Source organism: Epinephelus lanceolatus, chromosome 2 (assembly GCF_041903045.1).
Source record: "Epinephelus lanceolatus isolate andai-2023 chromosome 2, ASM4190304v1, whole genome shotgun sequence".
NCBI lineage: Eukaryota > Metazoa > Chordata > Actinopteri > Perciformes > Serranidae > Epinephelus > Epinephelus lanceolatus.
This window is the reverse complement of record NC_135735.1, coordinates 49159027-49179416: the sequence shown is the minus strand read 5'-3', so window position 1 is coordinate 49179416 and position 20390 is coordinate 49159027. Positions and strand designations below refer to the sequence as shown.

Genomic DNA, 20390 nt, shown 5'->3' with positions numbered 1-20390 from the left:
AAGTAACTGATGTCTTGTTTGAAAATGTACTTAAGTATTTGATTACTCAAACAGTAAACTAATGCGTTAGGTTACTCGTTACTGCAAAAAGTAATCAAAGTACCCAACTCTGCTGTCGAGGACATGCTCCATGAATTGGTCGCGAAGTAGGACCCCTGCGTTAAGTAAACCATCAGGTGCACGCTGCTTTACTTGATCTATGAGCCATTCTGCCACAGTAAGAAAAAGTATAATGTTAGATGTCATTTGTTAAGCTATGAGTACAGAAAAAGTCCACTAGCCGCTAGGCTAATTTTTGCAATGTAAACATGCTCAAGCTAATAATGGGTGACTTGCAACTTGACAGTTATTATTGAGCTGAATTTGCTACTTTTTTAAATGATCATGTTGTCATCCGTGAAAAATACGGTTAGCTCTTGCCCGTCTGAATGGTTGGCTGATGTAGCCCTCACCCGTTATAACTAATGCTGGTTAGTACAGGATTCAAACACGCTGCAGGATGTCCAGTAAAAGACAGATGCAGTTGAAGCTGACTTTAAGAACTTTATATAGAGGCTTCGTCACCATTTACAGCACATCCACACACAATCACCCACAGCAATTTCCAAAGGTGCCTTAATGTGGTTCTGAAATAAAATAATAAACATTGCTGAATATGTACATACCCAGACAGCAAAATGACACTGTGGCAGATCTGCGCCAGACTGTGGATAACATTCGGTGCAGATCCGCCAAACGGGTCTGCACCGGGGTCTTTATTCACAATGGCCCGATACCAGCGCAGATACGGATTACTGATCTGGAACGGACTTGGGCCAGTTGTGGCCCTGCATAATTAATAAAGCTCTATGACATTTGGTTCGGATCTGGCACAGATCCGTTATTTTACATCTGGGCCAAATGTGTACACATACAGCACAAAGAAATGCACATTTGTCTTCAAAAAATGTTTATTTATAGGTTTACATTTACCCCAACCAAATAGCTCTCTTTGTCAGACTTACATGTACATAAAAACATCAAACCTCTCTTTGTCAGAATTACATGTACTTGTAAAACTCAACAGGGTCTTTTTCATAATTACATGTACATGAAAACACCAAACAGCTCTCTCTGTCAGACTTAAATGTACATTTAAAACCCAAACTACTCTCTTTGTCAGACTTGCATGTACATTTAAAACCCTAACAGCTCTGTCAGACTTACATGTAAAACACCAAATAGCTCTCTGTCAGAACATGTACATAAAAACACCAAACCACTCTTTGTCAGAATTACATGTACATGAAAACACAAAACAGCTCTCTCCATCAGACTTACATGTACATTTAAAACCCAAACAGCTCTTTGTCAAACTTACATGTACATGAAAACACCAAACAGCTCTCTTTGTCAGAATTACCCACACATATGCATGCATGCATGCAAGCTGAGGCTGAGCACGAACCACAGAGGAAACATTACCATTAGGAACAGTCCACCGGCACTTAGTCACAAGGGTGTCAAACAGTCAAACAGTCCAGAATGGGCACTTAGGAATAGTTCATTGGGACATAGTTTGTTGTGACCGTTGTCTACGGCCACCCCCACGGTCAGAAGCCAAATTAAACCACCTGATGGAATGGTGGTTTATTTCCATGTCCGTTGCCTTTTCCCCCTGATGGTTCTTGCGCACAGCCCCTACAGTACATTAAAATAAGAAAAACACACAGAGCAAACAAAAGGTTATGGTCCAGAAACGACCAACTCAACATTTTGATTTCTGTCACTTTATCCCACAATGCAGTTTTGTATGAAATAGTAAACTACACAAATATCTTGTGACTTTAGGAGAAGTTAAAAGCTCTGTATTAGAAACCAGGCAACCCCCGCAAGCTGGTTCAGGCAGACAACTCAAGCTGCTCAGTATTCTCATATGATATAGCCTGAGTCATTACCATTCACACCAATCACACCTTTGTCAATGACACTCTGGGTAAAATTATGGAAAACAGACAATGCATATGCATCGGGGTTCCATTTCCCTGTTGGGAGTTATTTTTTTAGTAATCACTGGCTCACTACATACATTATACCTTACTTAGACAATAACAGAATTAATTTTTTCTGGTCTCAAGTCCACTAAAGACACAGGGCTAGATTTGCTGAGGACATTTGACATTTTGAGGAGCAATATGTATATAATTCACACTTACGTGCAAGGAGAGCCTTGGTTGCCATCTCACTGAACTTCTTTTTATTATTAACTCCCTTCCAATTTATCTGTTTGGCAACACTAGATGAAAAAATGTGTGCCAGGATATTCCAGGTGACATGCTTTATGTCACGTCCCCCAAAAGAGGCCAGCACAGCGACCTGTAAAAATAAGGCACTGAATTAGCAACGAAGAAAAAAACAGTAAGAAAGTAATCACTGAGAGAGTACATAATATAAACTAATGTGGTGTTTGCAAGATATATACCATTTGTTTCTTCTTCATAGCATTCGCTGGGTCATTGAGCCAGTCCTCAAAACAGTCCACCTCAGCCAGTGAACTCAAAGGAAAGGAGATGTCGTCTGGCATCTCTGATGCTGGTTCACGTGCAGCGTTCAGTCGTGACATGAGGAGATTCATCACAGAACTTTGTTGGTTAAGCTGGTGTTTTAGGTTCTCCAAAAGAGTGAGCATGTGGAGCTCGGCAGCTACAAAAAGAACATCAAAATTTAGAGAGGTCACGATGAGGATACTAAGAGCAAAACAAAACAATTCTATGGAAAACAAGTCATTTTAAATTATAGACAAAAATCTCACTGACTTAATTTTGAGTTAGGCTGTTTCTTTTAGAATCAGTTTTTGAATGTTTTTTTTTTTAAATTTGAAGTTATTTTTTCAGTGTTTAATTCATCTATGACATTTTTGTTGATAGGATTCAGAATTGTATGAGTTTAAATGATCAGTTCAATATTGCATCAGGTGAGGGATTAGTTAACACTTACGTGTGCAGGGAATTGGCTCCCTCCCAGACCGGCCAGCTCTTAAAGTGGGCATGAACACTTCCGAGGCGGTTTCCAAAGGATTTGTGGACTGAGATGAATGGAAATGTTCAAAAGATGGCAGTGGAGGTTGTGGTGCAAACGAGGACAGCCCAGGAGGTGATGGATGGAAGGATGATGTATAAGAAGTCACGAAGGAGGTCAGCTCTGTGAGTGTCGGCTCAGGAGGAGGGAGCTCAGGAGGTGCAGCATGAGCGGATGGCCCTGGAGGAGATGGTGATGGTGGAGGTGCAGCAGTGGAAGATAGCCTTGGAGGTGGTGGTGGAGGAGCAGCAATGGAAAATAGCCCTGGAGGTGGCTGTGGTGGAAGTGGAGGTGCAGCAAAGGAAGATGGCCTTGTAGAGGGTGCATTGCTGAAAGGACAAAAATAAATGGCGTTGTGTACATTTTCCTACCTATTATATTAGTGTCATATCATGCAGTGCAGAGAAAAAAACAAAAATTAACAGCTCAGCAGTTTAGAAATCTTTTTTTTAAATGCACACAAAAGATTGGTTTGCAGGATTAGAAAACACCCTAATCTAATATGATAAATCAGACAGTGGTTATATTTACCTTCGTGATGACAATGGGGATGCTGATGACTGCTGAGGGTGTGTTATTGGAGTTGAGCCTTTTTGGGATATGGCTTATGGATTTTTTTTAGGAACACACTCAGTGTCACTCTCCTGTTCTGTATCACCATAATAGTGGCTGGATAAACACAAACACAAAAATACATTTTACATCATGTTCAAATCGCATGCATTTAAACATAACAAATACATCGAATCCCTCTTACATTGGTTTAGGTGTTCTCCTAACATGGCCAACCGGTGAATCCTCATCATGTGAATCCAACTCAGATGTGTCACAGGTCAAAGACTTTTTCATACCACGCCAAGCTGACATGTAGTCATCGAAAACAAAATTGACATTAGTAAATTACAGGTCATAATCTTAATTTGAGAGACAAACACAATTACAGCTAAATTCTGGAAGATATTAAGTTTTAACAATAACCAGATGTTTAAATATTTTTTTTTTTACCATATGTCTTCAAAACTCTGACAGGATGCCTTGTCCAGTTCTGTCCAGGTGCCTCTGCACACCGCACAGCTTTATTGATCCGCTCATCACTTGTGTAATTTGGCCAGAGGGTGAAACCAGCACTGTACCATGACTGAGGTACTACTGCCACAGACTTTGCTGCATCAAAGTACTGAACAACATGAAACATCCTAGAAAAAAAGAGAAATAAAAGAAAAGAGTAATTTGTATTGCTATTTTTTCCACCAAGATTTTTTAGTATCGACAAAAAGAAATAAACTTACTTGTACTTAGTACATCGATGTTCAGCGTAGAATGATGTTTCAAGACGACTCAACTAACCACAACTTACCCCACTATAGCAAACCAGTTCATCTACTTCTTTAGGCTATGCAGAATTGGTATGGTTACAAAACCTCTTCTGTGGGGGACTAGGACACATTTTTGCTTAACTGTACAAACTTTGGCATACATGCACTGTTCTGACACTTGTGAGACGCTATAAATATTTAGGAAGTCAGAGTTAAAGGGATATGTAAAAAAGGTGGACTTATCTGAAAAGTTTCTATATACAACATAGATTCCATCATGACACTCAACAATATTAACAATCATACAAATTTCATCTGCAATGATGAACACATTATCCCCTGTTGAAACTTTGATAGTCCATTGGTCAGTAATCATTTGGCTGTATTGCCCTCGAACCCCTCTAAAGGCAAGTTCATCAGGAACAGGTCCAACAAAGTGAGGCCTTTTTAAAGAGTATGACATCTGATCAGTCTGACAAGTAGTTTTCTCAGACAACCGACGTATAATTTGTGCAAGTGGACGTTCAGGCTTTCGGACAAGTTTTTTGAGCATTTGAAGGTGGTTCCCATAGGGAAAGGCTGCAATGTTATCCAGACAACCATGCAGCCTTACATCCTGAGCAAGATGAACTAATGAGTGAACGTTGTACACAAGTGAGTCCTTGCCATATATTTGGCCAAAATGGGTCACAAACATCTGCAACAATGTCTCAGAATACTGACAGTACAATGAAGACAGTGTTGGGCTGACTAAAATGGCAATGCCAGAAAACAGCAGCATGAAATTATTGTAAATGTTTGTGTCCAGGTAGGAAGGCAGAATGACAGGCCCAATGTACAATAAAAACATCCTAAATTCTGTTGCTTTCCACCTATCAAGGTCCCTCAGTGTTCTGGGCTTCCTGGCAAATTCCACTGGAATATGATTGCGTAAACCTGTCAAACAATCAGACATCTGGTTGACAATGCTGGCGGGTAAGCGGAATTTGAGAGGCCCCCTAAGCCAAATGTTCAGAAGTTTCCTTACAACACCCAAACACACAGAATGCATATAATCACCTGGGAACTGAGATACCATCCTTATACTTAAGTCATGGAAAGTGTTAGGGCCATCTAGGTGATGTTCTTCATCGTGTTTTTCTGCAAATGATTCATCTGTCCTCAGTGGACAAGTGATTAAAGGAAATGTCATTCTTCCCACATACTGTCCTTTCTGCACACATTTGTCGCATCCAAAATAGCCATTGTGAGGCTTAATATTTTTTATAAAAGCCCAGACAGGGGCATCACAGATTACAGAATCCAATTTAAAGAAAATCCTTTTGCCTTCGAAATCAATGCCATTCTGTAACTCTTTCAACTCAATCAATCAATCAATCAATCAATTTTATTTATAAAGCCCAATATCACAAATCACAATTTGCCTCACAGGGCTTTACAGCATACGACATCCCTCTGTCCTTATGACCCTCGCAGCGGATAAGGAAAAACTCCCCAAAAAAAACCCTTTAACGGGGAAAAAAAACGGTAGAAATCTCAGGAAGAGCAACTGAGGAGGGATCCCTCTTCCAGGACGGACAGACGTGCAATAGATGTCGTACAGAACAGATCAGCATAATAAATTAACAGTAATCCGCATGACACAATGAGACAGAGAGAGAGACAGAGAGAGAGAGAGAGATGCAGGTGTATGTGTATAATAACAGTAGAAGTATGACTAATGACTAATGATGGCAGTAGCAGCAGGAGGCATCTGGCAGGACCACGGCAGCAGCACAACCACACACGTCACGCTGTCCAGGCACCGCTGCGATATGAGTTAATCTGAGAGACAGTGGAGCACAAAGGCTCCGGAGAAGAAGCCGAGTTAGTGACATCCAGAATGGCCGAGTTAGCAAGATGCAGTAATAGAATACGAGAGAGAGAGAGAGAGAAGGAGAGAAGGTGCCCGGTGTATTATGGGGGGGGGGGGTCCTCCGGCAGACTAGGCCTAAGTCAGCCTAACTAGGGGCTGGTACAGGGCAAGCCTGAGCCAGCCCTAACTATAAGCTTTATCAAAGAGGAAAATCTTAAGTCTAGTCTTAAATGTGGAGAGGGTGTCTCCCTCCCGGACCGTAACAGGAAGATGATTCCACAGGAGAGGAGCCTGATAGCTGAAGGCTCTAGCTCCTGATCTACTTTCGGAGACTTTAGGGACCACGAGTAACCCTGCGTTCTCAGAGTGCAGTGTTCTGGTGGGATAATATGGCACTATGAGCTCACTAAGATATGATGGAGCTTGACCATTTAGAGCTTTATAAGTTAACAGTAGGATTTTAAATTCAATTCTGGATTTTACAGGGAGCCAGTGCAGAGAAGCTAAAACAGGAGAAATATGATCTCGTTTCTTAGTTCCTGTTAGTACACGTGCTGCTGCATTCTGAATTAGCTGGAGAGTTTTTAAGGACTTACTAGAGCTACCTGATAATAGAGAGTTACAGTAATCCAGCCTAGAGGTAACAAAAGCGTGGACCAATTTTTCTGCATCTTTTCGGGTCAGGATAGGCCTAATTTTCGCAATATTACGCAGATGAAAAAATGCAGTCCGTGAGGTTTGTTTTAAATGAGAATTAAAAGACAAATCTTGATCAAATGTTACTCCGAGGTTTCTTACGGTAGTGCTAGAGGCCAGAGCAATGCCATCTAGAGAAACTATGTCATCAGATAAAGAGTCTCTGAGTTGTTTGGGGCCAAGAACAATAACTTCAGTTTTGTCTGAATTTAACATCAGGAAATTGGTGCTCATCCAAGTTTTTATGTCTTTAAGGCAGTTATGGAGTTTAGTTAATTGATTACTTTCTTCTGGCTTCATCGATAAATACAACTGAGTCAACAAACTGAAAACGATCAGATAAATAAGATTTAAACCAGCTTAGTGCAGAACCTTTTAGGCCAATTAAGTGATCCAGTCTCTGCAGTAGAATTTGATGGTCAATTGTGTCAAATGCCGCACTAAGATCTAATAAAACAAGTACAGAGACAAGTCCTTTGTCTGAAGCAATCAGAAGGTCATTTGTAATTTTAACTAGTGCTGTCTCAGTGCTATGATGCACTCTAAATCCTGACTGAAATTCCTCAAATAAATTATTATCATGGAGAAAATCACACAGCTGGTCTGCGACTACTTTCTCAAGGATCTTTGATATAAAGGGAAGATTAGATATTGGTCTATAGTTGGCTAACACCTCTGGATCCAGGGTGGGCTTTTTTAGTAGAGGTTTAATTACAGCTACCTTAAAAGACTGTGGTACATAGCCTGTTAATAAGGATATATTGATCATATCTAATATATGAGTGTTAACTAAAGGAAAGACCTCCTTAAGTAGCCTAGTTGGGATGGGGTCTAAGAGACACGTTGATGATTTAGATGAAGAAATCACTGTTGTCAATTCTTGAAGAGAAATTGGGGAGAAGCAATCTAAATATATATTAGGTCTTACAGCTGTGTTTGAGGTTAGATAGGTACTATCTGAGGACAGGAGGTCATGAATTTTGCCTCTAATAGTTAGAATTTTGTCATTAAAAAAGCTCATTAAATCATTACTGCTAAGGGCTAAAGGAATACAAGGCTCAATAGAGCTGTGACTCTCAGTCAGCCTGGCTACAGTGCTGAAAAGAAACCTGGGGTTGTTCTTGTTTTCTTCTATTAATGCTGAGTAATAGTTTGCTCTGGCATTGCGGAGGCCCCTCTTATAAGTTTTGAGACTGTCTGCCCAGATTAAACGAGATTCTTCCAGTTTGGTCAATCGCCAATTCCTTTCAAATTTTCGTGATATTTGTTTTAACTTACGGGTTTGAGAGTTATACCAAGGAGCGAACTTTCTTTGCTTTTTTAACTTCTTTTTAAGAGGAGCTACAGAGTCAAGTGCTGTTCGCAGCGAGCCTACGGCGCTATCGACAAAATGATCAAAGTCGGTACAGGAAACCTCTGTTACTGAGGGACTTGGTATTGAATTTCACGACGGAGTAATCTTTTCCTTAAATTTTGCGACAGCACTATCTGATAAACATCTAGTATAGTAACTGTTGCTGAGTGGCGTGTAATCGGGTAAAAAGAAATCAAAAGTAATCAGATAATGATCCGATAGAGAGGGATTCTGTGGAAAGACTTTTAGGTTATCAATTTCAATTCCATACGTCAGAACTAGATCGAGGGTATGGTTAAAACAATGAGTGGGTTCATGTACACCCTGACTGAAGCCAATGGAGTCTAATAATGAGATAAACGCGGTAGCCAGGGAGTCATTATCAACGTCGACATGAATGTTAAAATCGCCTACAATAATAACTTTATCTGATTTAAGAACTAAACTGGATAAAAACTCTGAGAATTCAGATACAAATTCAGAATACGGGCCAGGAGCACGGTACACTATAACAAATAGAAGTGGCTGCGAGGTTTTCCAGGTCGGATGTAAAAGACTAAGAACGAGGCTTTCAAATGAATTATAATCTAGTTTAGGTTTAGGGCTGATTAACAGACTAGAGTTAAAAATGGCTGCAACTCCCCCTCCTCGGCCGCTGCCTCGAGGAATGTGGTTATTATTATGACTGGGAGGAGTGGATTCATTGAGACTGACATATTCATCTTGACACAGCCAGGTTTCTGTGAGACTGAGTAAATCAATATGATTATTTGATATTAATTCGTTTACTAACACTGCTTTAGACGATAGAGACTTGATATTTAACAGTCCGCATTTAATTCTCCTGTTTTGTCTTTCTGTCACAGAAGAGGTTTTAATTTTTATGAGGTTGTTATGCACAACTCCTCTTTGTTTAATTTTAGATTTAAATAATTTAGGTGGTCGGGGGACAGACACCGTTTGTATAAAACTATGGAAACTATGGCTGGGTAACTGAACTAGAAGCTCAGAGAGGCGTATAGGACTGTGTCTCCGAGTCCTGGTCTCAACTCTGGGTTGTCAGGGATTTGATTTACTAATAAAGTTTGCCAGGTTCCTAGAAATGAGAGCAGCTCCATCCAAAGTGGGATGAATGCCGTCTCTCCTAATAAGACCAGGTTTTCCCCAGAAAGTTTGCCAGTTATTAACGAAACCCACATCGTTTGCTGGACACCACCTGGACAGCCAGCGATTAAATGATGACATGCGGCTAAACATGTCATCACTGGTCAGATTTGGGAGGGGTCCAGAGAAAACTACGGAATCCGACATCGTTTTTGCATATTCACACACCGAGGCAATATTAATTTTAGTGACCTCCGATTGGCGTAACCGGGTGTCATTGCCGCCGACGTGAATAACAATCTTACTGAATCTACGTTTAGCTTTAGCCAGCAGTTTTAAATTTGACTCAGTGTCGCCCGCTCTGGCCCCAGTGATACATTTGACTATGGCTGCTGGTGTTGCTAACTTCACGTTCCTCAGAATAGAGCTGCCAATAACCAGAGTTTTATCCTCAGCGGGTGTGTCGCTGAGTGGGGAAAAGCGGTTGGAAACGTGAACAGGCTGGTGGTGAGCCGTGGGCTTCGGCTTGGAGCTGTGCCTCTCATGAACAGTTACCCAGCCTCCCGGCTGCACGGGAGTTGCCGGAGGACAGTTAGCAGAGGCTAAGGCTATGCTATGTGGCTCCGCACCGCTACTGAATGGTTTTCCATGGTGTGGAGCCGCGCTTCTAATTCATTAAGCCTCGCCTCCAACACAGCAAATAAGCTACACTTATTACAATTACCACTGTCGCTAAAGGAGGCAGAGGCATAACTGAACATTTGGCACACCGAGCAAGAAAGAGCAGAAGGAGAAGCCATCGCTAACTGTAAAGCTAATGTAGCTACCAAGGCTAGTAACGTGCAAACAACAGCTAAGACATTAGCGAGAAAGTCGTAGAAAGGAGGAGAGCTATAAGTGCTTAAACAGAACCACTGTGGGTTAAGACTTGAAGTAGACGTTAAAGCAACTGAAGTGAGAAAGCAGGCTAGCAGAATTCACCAGAGCAGTACAGAGATGCTGTCACAGAAACACCGGAAATGACACAACTCGCTTACCGCAGTACGTCAGCACGTCAGATCCCAATGTCTGTACAAAGCTTGCTAGAGGCTTTGACAAAGGTATTCAGAAGACAACAAAGTCTCTCAAAAATATATCTGCTGGCTTTAGTTTATGTGGTCCACAGAACAATGCAATCACAGCTGGTTCCTTAATTGGAACACTTACGAGGAGTCCTAAAATAGGCCACACCTGAATCCCACTACTTTTGAACAAAGGCAACCCATCAATGTTGATCTGTAGTTTTAAGGTACAGCCATTAGTGATTGACTCACATGCCTGGTGCAGTTTCTGTTTGAAAGATGACAGGATGCCAATGTAATAATATAGTCCTCCACATCTTTCCTGTATGTTGTGAGTAATCTTTGTCTTAAGGAGGGTTCTTGCATCCTTCGGAAGATCAGGATGGTACAATCTTAACAAACCAAGAAGAGCCGTGAGAGCCACTAGGGAAACTCCAAATGTTAATGCCCAGTTATGAAGACTGGCCCCTAGATTACATGACTGATCCACTGTCTCATCAGTATCCTGGTCCGAGTCACTCTCCTCCTCAGGCACATCCATCGAAAAGGACTGCTGGTCAAAATGTGATGTGTACATCTCTACTATGTCCTCCTCCAACAACCCTCCAGCCTCCTCTCTGTCACTCCCAATATTTTCTATGACTGCCTCAGCTACTCTATCACTACATTCAGTCTGTCTTTCCTGACTGCAACACTGGGAAGCAAATTTTTCAGTGTGCATGGTCCTGATTTCCTTGAGTCGTCTCTCAACATCTCTACGCACTCTCCATCTAATGGTGGCATCAGAGAGTACCCCCAAATCCATCCCCACTTATATTCTTCCAGCCAAGCTGTTAAATTGTAAGGAAAATAAGAGGGACAATATTTTAACAAAGCTTTAAGGAATTTACTTGGTTAAACAAAGTGTAACAGAATTAAAACCAGTTAACTTACGTGACAGTTTGGGTGGTCAGAGGAGAAGTGGTGGAGCAGGAAGTAGTAGTGTGATTAGCACTAGAGAAGAGAAGAGAGGAGGGAAGGGGAGAGTTCTATTATTTCTGCTGGATGATGTTTCAAGTCTCCACGCAGAAGGTGCCCATGTATTAAGTATATCTTCAATATTAGGTCACAGAGTGACAGACAAAAATAACTTCATAGTAGGAGTGGGAATCAGTATTTCACAATGTACAATATGCAACATTACCCATGATAAAGTGCATAATTTCTATTTATTGACTAATTTTGTGTCAGGTTCACAGAATCTGACAAAGAGAGGAAACACTGAAAAGAGAGCAAATCATGAAATAGGACTTTTTAAAACTCCACGATGGATTTTAAGAAATTAAACCATATGGCAACCACTATAATCTATGTATTAAGGGCAAAAATATTATTCAGAAAAACAGAAAAACAAAAAAAATGGATCTGTTTGACTATTTTGACACAATCTGAAAAACTAAAAAAATGTTTTTATGTTCTGGAAATAAATATGTGATAAATAAATAAATAATAATAATAATTTAAAATGTTAAACACTGTCCGGAAAAAATACTGTGCGTGTTTAAAGCCATCTGAAGCCGTTAATCACAGTCAACAATCGCCAAATCGTACTTTAAATGCCGCTGAAATGTGCGCTATGCGTGCTAAATATGCAATTCAAACCGTACACATTAACTTACAAAACATTACAGCAACTCACTAAATGCTTCACCGTTTCAGACTGAAGAGGATCACAGCGTCTGCAGGTAACGACCCGGTGCTGACGTTAGCTGCAAGTCTGCTACACAGTCTGGCTAATGTTAGCAGTGCTAGCAGCAGCAGCAGCAGCAGCTCCGCTTACAGGTTTATATCCGTGTTTGTGCTTAATGTGGGCACATGTTTCTCCTGTCGGGTGATCATATATCAGCTTATTATGTTACAGTCTACATTCAACATTATTTACTTTGTCTAGATTAAAACACTGCCGACTACGACTAGGCTATTAGCTAAACTTGCTACATTACCATGTTTGGCTAGAATATTATCACAGAAACGAATGAGGACGTTATGTACAAACGCTGCAAACTACTGCTTGATTTAAAAAAAAATACAACAACGCTGTTACAATCATTTTAATATTGTGTTATGTACTTACCAAGAACTCCAATGACAGACGCTCTGCCGGTGTCCTGTCGCTCTGCTCTGTGCTGTGCTCCGCTCCCTACCGCCGAAGTGGTTAAAAAAAGGACAGTTAAAATTTGAATTTCGGCGCGTCTGGGCTGCGCTGCTGAAACGGATTGGAGCTGAATGTATCATTACGACTGTCAGCGTAGTCTCTCCACCCAGACTTGGCACAAAGCTGGGTCAGAGGCGCTTGGTGGTGTGACTGCTACGCGGATCTCACGACTTGTAGGCGGATCTGGTTCAGTGTCAGCTGCTGTCTGGGTAATTACTTATGAATATGCATAATAACTACAAATTCACCCATATGCATATTTACATTAGAGCAATGTTAAGCCAATGATATAACATCCAAAAATAAGAAATCTTGATCTACCTGATATCAAACATAAACTGTGCATGTGGATGCATCGAGATAGAAAAGTATAAAAACTTCCACACAATATTAAGAAACTGAGTGACAGGCTCCAGAAACGTAATAAATGAACTAACAAATAAAACTTCACTTAATAGGACCCACATACAGCAATTACCAGTCCCATTTACACCTAATGTTAGCAGTAGCAGCCATCAGCATGCAATCAACATTACAATAGAGCTAACATCACAATCAAGCTAGCAAAAACGTGACTATCACTAATAACTGCAAATCCTGCATGTTACATGACATAAAGCTGCAGTCACATTGCACACAATGTCCACAGTTGACTACTCACAGTTTTCATGCACGCACAACACTTTAGGAAACTTTCTGCACTCCTGATGACTGCGAAAGGCCGTCTGTGTCTCTGTGATTAAGATAAGAAATGGCAGCAGCGGTGGGCGGGGACAGACAGCTAGGAGTGCAACGTGATTGGTTGACTGTGATAACTGACTGACAGCTGTGTTAACAAATAAGAGAACTGCTAACCAAAAACAAGAGATTACATGAGGCATTGGCCTTTTTAACAGTCCATCTTTTATGGCTGTTGGGAGAAGTTTGTCTTCAGGGTTTAAAGCCAGATAGCTCTGAAGTCTTATGAAATAGATGATGGTTTGGGTTAAAATGAAATGATTTCTTTCAGAGAGGACTTTCTGGCAGAAAGACTGAAGGTTAACTTATCCCATGTGCTGTTTTATATGTGTTAGTGGAGTCAGTATAAACTTTGCTGCACTTAAGCAGTTACAGTTATTTATATTATTTATGGTTTTCTTTTCTTTTATGACCAAAAGTAAAAAAGAAAGGGGTGGCAGCTTCTTCTGTAACATATTATGTTAAATGGGCATATAATATCACCTCATATCGATCGCAGGCCCTTGAATTGCATTTTATTGAAATCGTATCAGACTTTGTGATATCAGCAAATATCATATCATTGTCCAAAGAATTGATACATCTTGAGGAAACTGGTGATTTACACCCCTGATATCTACAAAGCATCGTATAATTTTAAAATCTGTTTTTGGATAAAAGTGCCTTGCACCCACATTTGTCAAGGGTCAAGTGCAGACCAAATTCAGCACACTGAGGCAGGCAGACAGTTGGTAATGACGTTTATTGCTCACACAAATATGCAACAGTTCTGGGGTCTTTGGGTTTAGCTTGATTGTAGTTTAAGCAGTGTGACGAATGCAGGCATTCAACACTTGAGAGCAGTCTGAGAGCTGGGGACTGTGCTGAGAGTGCAGGTGGCTTTCTCGTGAGGCTGATAGTGGAGTGAAGACTGAAGTAGATAGCTGAACCTGGAGAGCTGAGGTAAGTAGGATTGGCGTAGCACCATGCAGCAACAGAGCCAAGCAGACGAGAACCAGGAGGACCGTGAGAGGATTCAGACAGGAGGGGTGGCTGGGAGGGCAGTGTCTGCGGTCTAGAGGATGGGCTGGTTCTGGACGGCTGATCACGGTGGCACTGGTGAAACTCCCGGATGAGGCAGGGGTCCAAGATGTGCCTTGCAGGGACTCAGGACCTCTCCTCAGGACTGTAGCCCTCCCAGTCCACCAAGTACTGGAGGTCTCTCCCGCGCCGGCAGGACCGCAGGAGACGGCGGGCTGAGTAAGCACCCCCGTCAATGAGTCTGGGAGGAGGTGGAGCAGCAGGGACCAGGGCGTTCTCTTGGACTGGCTTTACCTTGGAAACATGGAATGTGAGATGAATGCACATGAATCTGGGGAGCTTGAGCCGAACAGCTGCAGGGTTTATGACCTTCTGATGATGATGATGATCTCAAAAGGGCCGATGAACTGGGGAGCAAGCTTCTTGGACTCCACCTGCAGGGGAAGATCATGGGTAGAGAGCCAGACCGTCTGTCCAGGCTGGTACTCCGGAGCCTTGGAGCAGTGGTGGTTGGATGCAGTGGCATAGTGACCTGCGGCTCGGAGGAGGACAGCTCTGGCTCGGGTCCAGGTCCTGTGGCAATGGTGGATGAAAGCCTGGATGGATGGGCAGGAGGCCTCTCTCTCAAGGGCTCTCTCAACAGGAGCAGCTGGAACCCATAGGCGTATTGAAAGGGAAGGAGGGCTGTGGCAGAGCTGGTCAGGGTATTATGGGCATATTCTAACCACAGGAGCTGTTTGGACCAGAATGACAGGTGATGTGATGTCATGCAGAGGAGGGTTGTTTCCATTTCCTGGTTCATGTGCTCATTCTGGCCATTGGATTGAGGGTGGAATCCCGAGGAACGGTGGCCCCCAGGAGTGAGCAGAACTCTATCCAGAAGATAGAGGCAAACTGGGGCCCCAGTTGGAGACCGCAGGCATTGACAAACTCCCGGGTGTCCTCATCCAGGGAGGCCCACCAAAAGTACTGTTGGATGACCTCCTTGGTATGCTGGATACCTGGATGACAAATAAGCCGAGAACTGTGGGCCCAATGGAGAACTTCAGACCGGAGACCAGGCGGGACGAACAGGCGGTCAGGAAGGCAGGAGCTGGGCCCTGGCTGATCTTGAGTGGCAGCCCTGACTCTCTCCTCCACCTCCCAGGTAAGTGTGGCAACCAGCCGGGAGGACGGCAGAATGGTGTCAGGGTCAACTGCATCTCCCTCATTCTTCTTAAACTGCCGGACAGGGCATTGGGCTTGATATTGCAGTACCCCAGCCGATAAGAGAACAATGACCACCAAGCCTGGTGGGAGTTCAGTCTTTTGGCGGACTGGATGTACTCAAGGTTCTTGTGGTCGGTCCACACCAAGAACAGTAGCTTGGTCCCCTCAAGCCAATGGCACCACTCCTCCAAAGCCAGCCTGACGGCCAGAAGCTCCCTGTTCCGATGTCATAATTCCTCTCAGTCGGGGTCAGGCATCTGGAGAAGAAGGCGCAGGGGTGCAGCTTCTGGTCGGAGGCGGCATCTCCAGGATGTCTCACCTCACACCTCAGTGAGACACAAGTCTCACAACTTGATTAAACTGGACTTTTACAGTGACATGTGACTCTGTGATGTCACAGGCATCTGTAGAAGGTCTGCTCCCTTCAGACAGTCCTGCTGTCTTACTCGGGAACTGTGGAGCAGCCCACACCTCTTTCCTGCTGGGCCTGGAACAGCCCAGATGCTCAGGCCCTTGCTCCTTGCCCTGAACCATCAAAGGTGGGGCAATTGCTCACAGACTCTCTTTTTCTTGGACCATGACTTGCCCACGCTCAAGGCTGAGGCAAACCTGAACCAGAGAAGTTAGACCTGCAAGGACAAGGTTTGCAACTAGCTTTCCAGCAACAAGGAACTAAGTGAGTTAGCATCCAGCATCTAACTCTGCAAGGACCCCGAGCGACTGGCTTCCTCGGATCAGAACCTTTGGAGTAAGGACACAGTAAAAACTGCAGCTGGAATCACAGCTCTTCCCAGCCTTCTTCTGCTGACTAACAAAGCAGTACACCACCAAATGACTCTTTCTCCCATCCACTCAAGGATCGGTAAAGTAACAACTGGGCATAGCTTATCACAGCTTTACAGGCTAAGCAAGACTGTCTGATTTGTTGTATGTGATTTGATGCTGTTCATTGAGTTATTGTTGTGATTGTTGGCAGTTAGGTCATTGATTAGTTGGATTTGCCAAAGCTAAGTGTTTAGTTTGCTAATACTGTTCACAACAGATTCTTGCACACAACTAAACAATCTCTGCACTAATCCAGACTGTTTGCAACACAAATCACATTCACATAGACTCATAAACAAATAGGCTTTCAACAGAGCTACACCCAAACAGGCATCTCAAAGTTCCCGCTTCTTTTCCTTTGTCTTAGTCCTGACCACACGGTCGGACAAACACCTCCCCCGACCTGATTCGACCATCTTGTAGTTCTCTGTTGTCAGCCATTTTGTTTTGTAGGCCAAATGGCTCTTTGATCACCACACCAGCCTTTGTCTCTCTCTCTCTCTCTCTCTCTCTCTCCCTCACACACACACACACACACACACACACACACACACACATATATACACACACCAAGCTTGTATATAGTTAGAATTTGTGTGTTTTCGTTTGCTTTGCTAGTTTGGGAATACATATATAAATATAATTCTTTGGAATCATACCTGCTGTCTGTTTAATGTTGCACAAGAGTAAATGAACAGTCAACCTCTGCTGCCTCAAGAACTCCGAAATCCTTCAGGCTTTACTGTTAATTTTGGTTATTGTCATTAATTTAATTATTAATCAAAACTCCAAATTAATAGTTTAGTATATTTCATGAGACTGATATCTTTAACTGGCTATCATTTTCCCTTTATGGGAATGGTGCCCCACGAGGTGATTTAATGTTAATTAAGTCACATTATTTAACATAATTATTATTAATAATTATTAATTATTTCCAATAGCCAATTGACCCTGACATAATTGGTACCTCCACGTGAAGCCCTAATTTATGTTTACAACATAATTGGTGCCTCCGTGTGATGCCCTAATATTGTTTACCACAACATATTTGGTGCCTCTGTGTGAAGCCCGAATTTAAATCCCTACACTAGTGAGCAGGCCATGGAGTAGGTCGTGTTTTTTACTCCGCTCTTCCACCCTCGTTAATTTTAGATAATAGATGCTCACTTTTTACCCGTACTGACGCTGGCAAGTAACTCATAAAGGTCTCAGTGATGGTTAAAAGCAGAAGACAGACTCAAAAGACAAGGCAGCCCTGCGGGGAGCGAGGGTGACAGCTTGCCGTATGAGCTAGCTCATTATTCCCCTTTATTTGGGAAAGCGGGAATAGGGAGGGGAGGGTATAGTTTTTTTTTTTGTTTTAGTCGTATGTACTGTACTCACAATACCTTATTTGTCTACCATAGTATCCTGCATTTTTGTTGTGTGGAGGTATCATGAGTGGTCCTAACAACAGCATAGCATAACATAGCGTATCTGTCATGCTGATCTGTTCTGTACGACATCTACTGCACAGCTGTCCGTCCTGGAAGAGGGATCCCTCCTCAGTTGCTCTTCCTGAGGTTTCTACCGATTTTTCCCCCACTGAAGGGTTTTTTGGGGAGTTTTTCCTTATCTGCTGCGAGGGTCTTAAGGACAGAGGGATGTCATATGCTGTAAAGCCCTGTGAGGCAAATTGTGATTTGTGATATTGGGCTTTATAAATAAAATTGATTGATTGACTGATCTGCACTGCCTTCTGTAGCACTTTGAGATTTGTTTTTTATGTAAAGTGTGTTACAAATAAAATGTATTATTATTATTATTATTATTAACAGTTCTAATGTAAATAATATGATCAATCTACGTTCTTGGAATGTTAGAGGTTTAAACGACCCAGCTAAAAGAGGTAAAGTATTTTCTCACGTGCCTTCATTCTGATATTATGTTCCTATAGGAGACACATATTAAACATACAGAGGCCCTGAAACTGAGATGCAGCTGGATAGGGCATATGTTTCAGTCAACTTTTTCAGCTAGAGCACGTGGTGTAGCCATATTAATTAAAAAGAACATTCCTTGTCGACACATATGCACCAAAACTGACCCAAATGGTCGCTTCATAATGATGACTGGCACTATTCTGACACTTAATGTAACCCTATATGTACTAATATATATGCACCAAATTTTGACAAACCAGGCTTCTTCCGTGGTGTTTTCAGTCTTATTCCTGATTTATCCACAACCAACTCATTCGTGGTTGGTGGAGACTTTAACTGTAGCTATTTTAGATACATTTATGGATCGATCTTCCTCACGCCCGATCAATCCTTCAGACTCCATTGTTGTACTCAACAATTTGATGAAATCTCTTAAACTTGTTGATATCTGGAGAATTCAGCATCCCACTGAAAAAGAATATTCCTTTTATTCCCCAAGTTCACAGCACCTATACAAGAATTGACTACTTTTTAATTGACTCTAGATTGGCACCAGCCATCTCTTCATCAAAATATCACAATATCTTAATCTCAGATCATAGTCCTGTTACTATTGGCATCAATGCTGGATGGAAAAAGGCCCATTACAATTGGCAGTTTAACCCTAACTTACTGAATGATGAAATATTTTTTGAAAAATGTTCAGTTTTTATTAAGGAATATGTGGCTTTCAATGATACAGGGGATGTTTCAGGCTCAGCTTTGTGGGGAGCTTTTAAAGTAGTAAAAAGAGGATTTGTGATATCATATGAAGCTATACAAAAAAGCAAAGGAGAAACAGGCTGTTAGAATTAGAGAAGCAACTCATCTTGCTTGAAAAGCAGTACAGAACAGCTCCATCTTCATACTTACTTAAGGATATTGTAAAACTGAAACATGAATATAATAGCATAGTTCTAAATAAGTTTGCATTCTGCTCCTGAAAGTTAGACATAAGCAGTTCGAATCGGGTGGTAAACCTGGACCCTTGCTGTCACGACAGTAGAGGGGTGCCCCAGCCAGTAGGGCCATTCATAAGATTAAAGCTCCTTCAGGCTCTCTAGTTGTGGACCCTTTTCAAATTAATGACAGTTTCAGGAAATTATATAATTCTCAAAATCTGGCAAAAGAAGATACCCTTCAATTTTTGCACTCTCTGCCACTTCCCAAACTAGATTCAAATGCATGAGATGAGCTTAATACAGAAATATCGTTACAGGAAATCCTCACGGCAATAAAAGAATTCCCAAATGGTAAGGCAGCTGGCTCTGATGGCCTTGGTATAGAGTTTTACAAGGCATATGCAAATGACGTGGCCCCTCTTCTCCTAAGAATGTATAAAGAGTCAATTAAAAACAAAAAATTACCAGTCTTTATATACAGCAAATATTTCTTTAATTTTGAAAAAGGAAAAAGAAGAGACTGACCTGTCACTATATCAACCTATAGCCCCCCTTTGTAGTGACTTAAAGGTGTTCACCAAAATCTTAGCTAATAGACTGAATAAGCATATATCAACCATAATACACCCAGACCAGGTCGGTTTTATTCCCAGAAGATTTTCCTTTCTTTAATGTTTGTAGATTATTAAACATTGTATATAGTAAACAAAATGAGTCAAAACGTGGAGTCCTCGCACTTGATGCACACAAGGCATTTGATCAGGTGGAGTGGAAGTACATGCTGTTAACCATTGAGGAGTTTGGCCTGGGCAAGAAGAATTATAAGATCGGAGTTGATCCAGGGTAAATGTGAACCTTTAACTCTAATGGTTCTCATGGGAGCATGTTTATTTATGACATTAGCCACTTCACAACAGAAGAAGTCCTAGCATCATCAACATAGGGAATTAATTCAAATCTGTCCCAATTAATATTGATTAGATCATGAATGAAGAAGTCTATGTTCATCTTTTTACACTGCCTAAATTGAATGTACTTAGGGGGAGATCGGGGAATTTTAATTTTCCAGACACAATATATAAAACAATGATCACT

At 41.8% G+C, this 20390-nt stretch overlaps 2 protein-coding genes across 4 annotated transcripts in view; both read right to left on the bottom strand.

The window, feature by feature from the left end:
- Positions 1–13373, bottom strand: part of ctxnd1 (cortexin domain containing 1) — a 28525-nt gene extending 15152 nt beyond the window's left edge. The window contains exon 1 of the mRNA XM_033617642.2: positions 13299–13373. The gene's annotated coding sequence lies outside the window, so the exon portion shown is untranslated. The remainder of the gene's footprint in view (positions 1–13298) is intronic.
- On the bottom strand, positions 947–11691 carry LOC144458260 (uncharacterized). 3 transcript variants are annotated; one of them, XM_078162241.1, is made up of 8 exons: positions 11377–11691; positions 4063–4253; positions 3815–3917; positions 3589–3726; positions 2977–3386; positions 2462–2682; positions 2196–2355; positions 947–1680 (listed from the first exon to the last, which is right to left on the bottom strand). In XM_078162241.1, exons 5-8 carry the CDS (start codon positions 3026–3028, stop codon positions 1544–1546), a joined length of 570 nt encoding a protein of 189 aa, XP_078018367.1. In that variant the 5' UTR covers positions 3029–3386; positions 3589–3726; positions 3815–3917; positions 4063–4253; positions 11377–11691; the 3' UTR covers positions 947–1543. The 3 variants fall into 3 exon arrangements, with proteins under 3 accessions (XP_078018367.1, XP_078018365.1, XP_078018368.1); XM_078162239.1 differs by lacking the exon at positions 11377–11691 and adding an exon at positions 4347–5790; XM_078162242.1 differs by lacking the exon at positions 11377–11691 and having other exon boundaries at positions 4063–4335.
- Positions 13374–20390: the final 7017 nt, after the last annotated feature.

Coding starts and splice junctions, on each gene's coding strand:
- LOC144458260 (XM_078162241.1), bottom strand. CDS start 3,028: ATGCCCACTTTAAGAGCTGGCCGGTCTGGGAGGGAGCCAATTCCCTGC. Junction 2,683..2,976: donor GGAGCCAATTCCCTGCACAC/GTAAGTGTTAAC, acceptor TTCTTTTTGTAG/CTGCCGAGCTCCACATGCTC. Junction 1,681..2,195: donor AACCAAGGCTCTCCTTGCAC/GTAAGTGTGAAT, acceptor AATGTACTGTAG/GGGCTGTGCGCAAGAACCAT.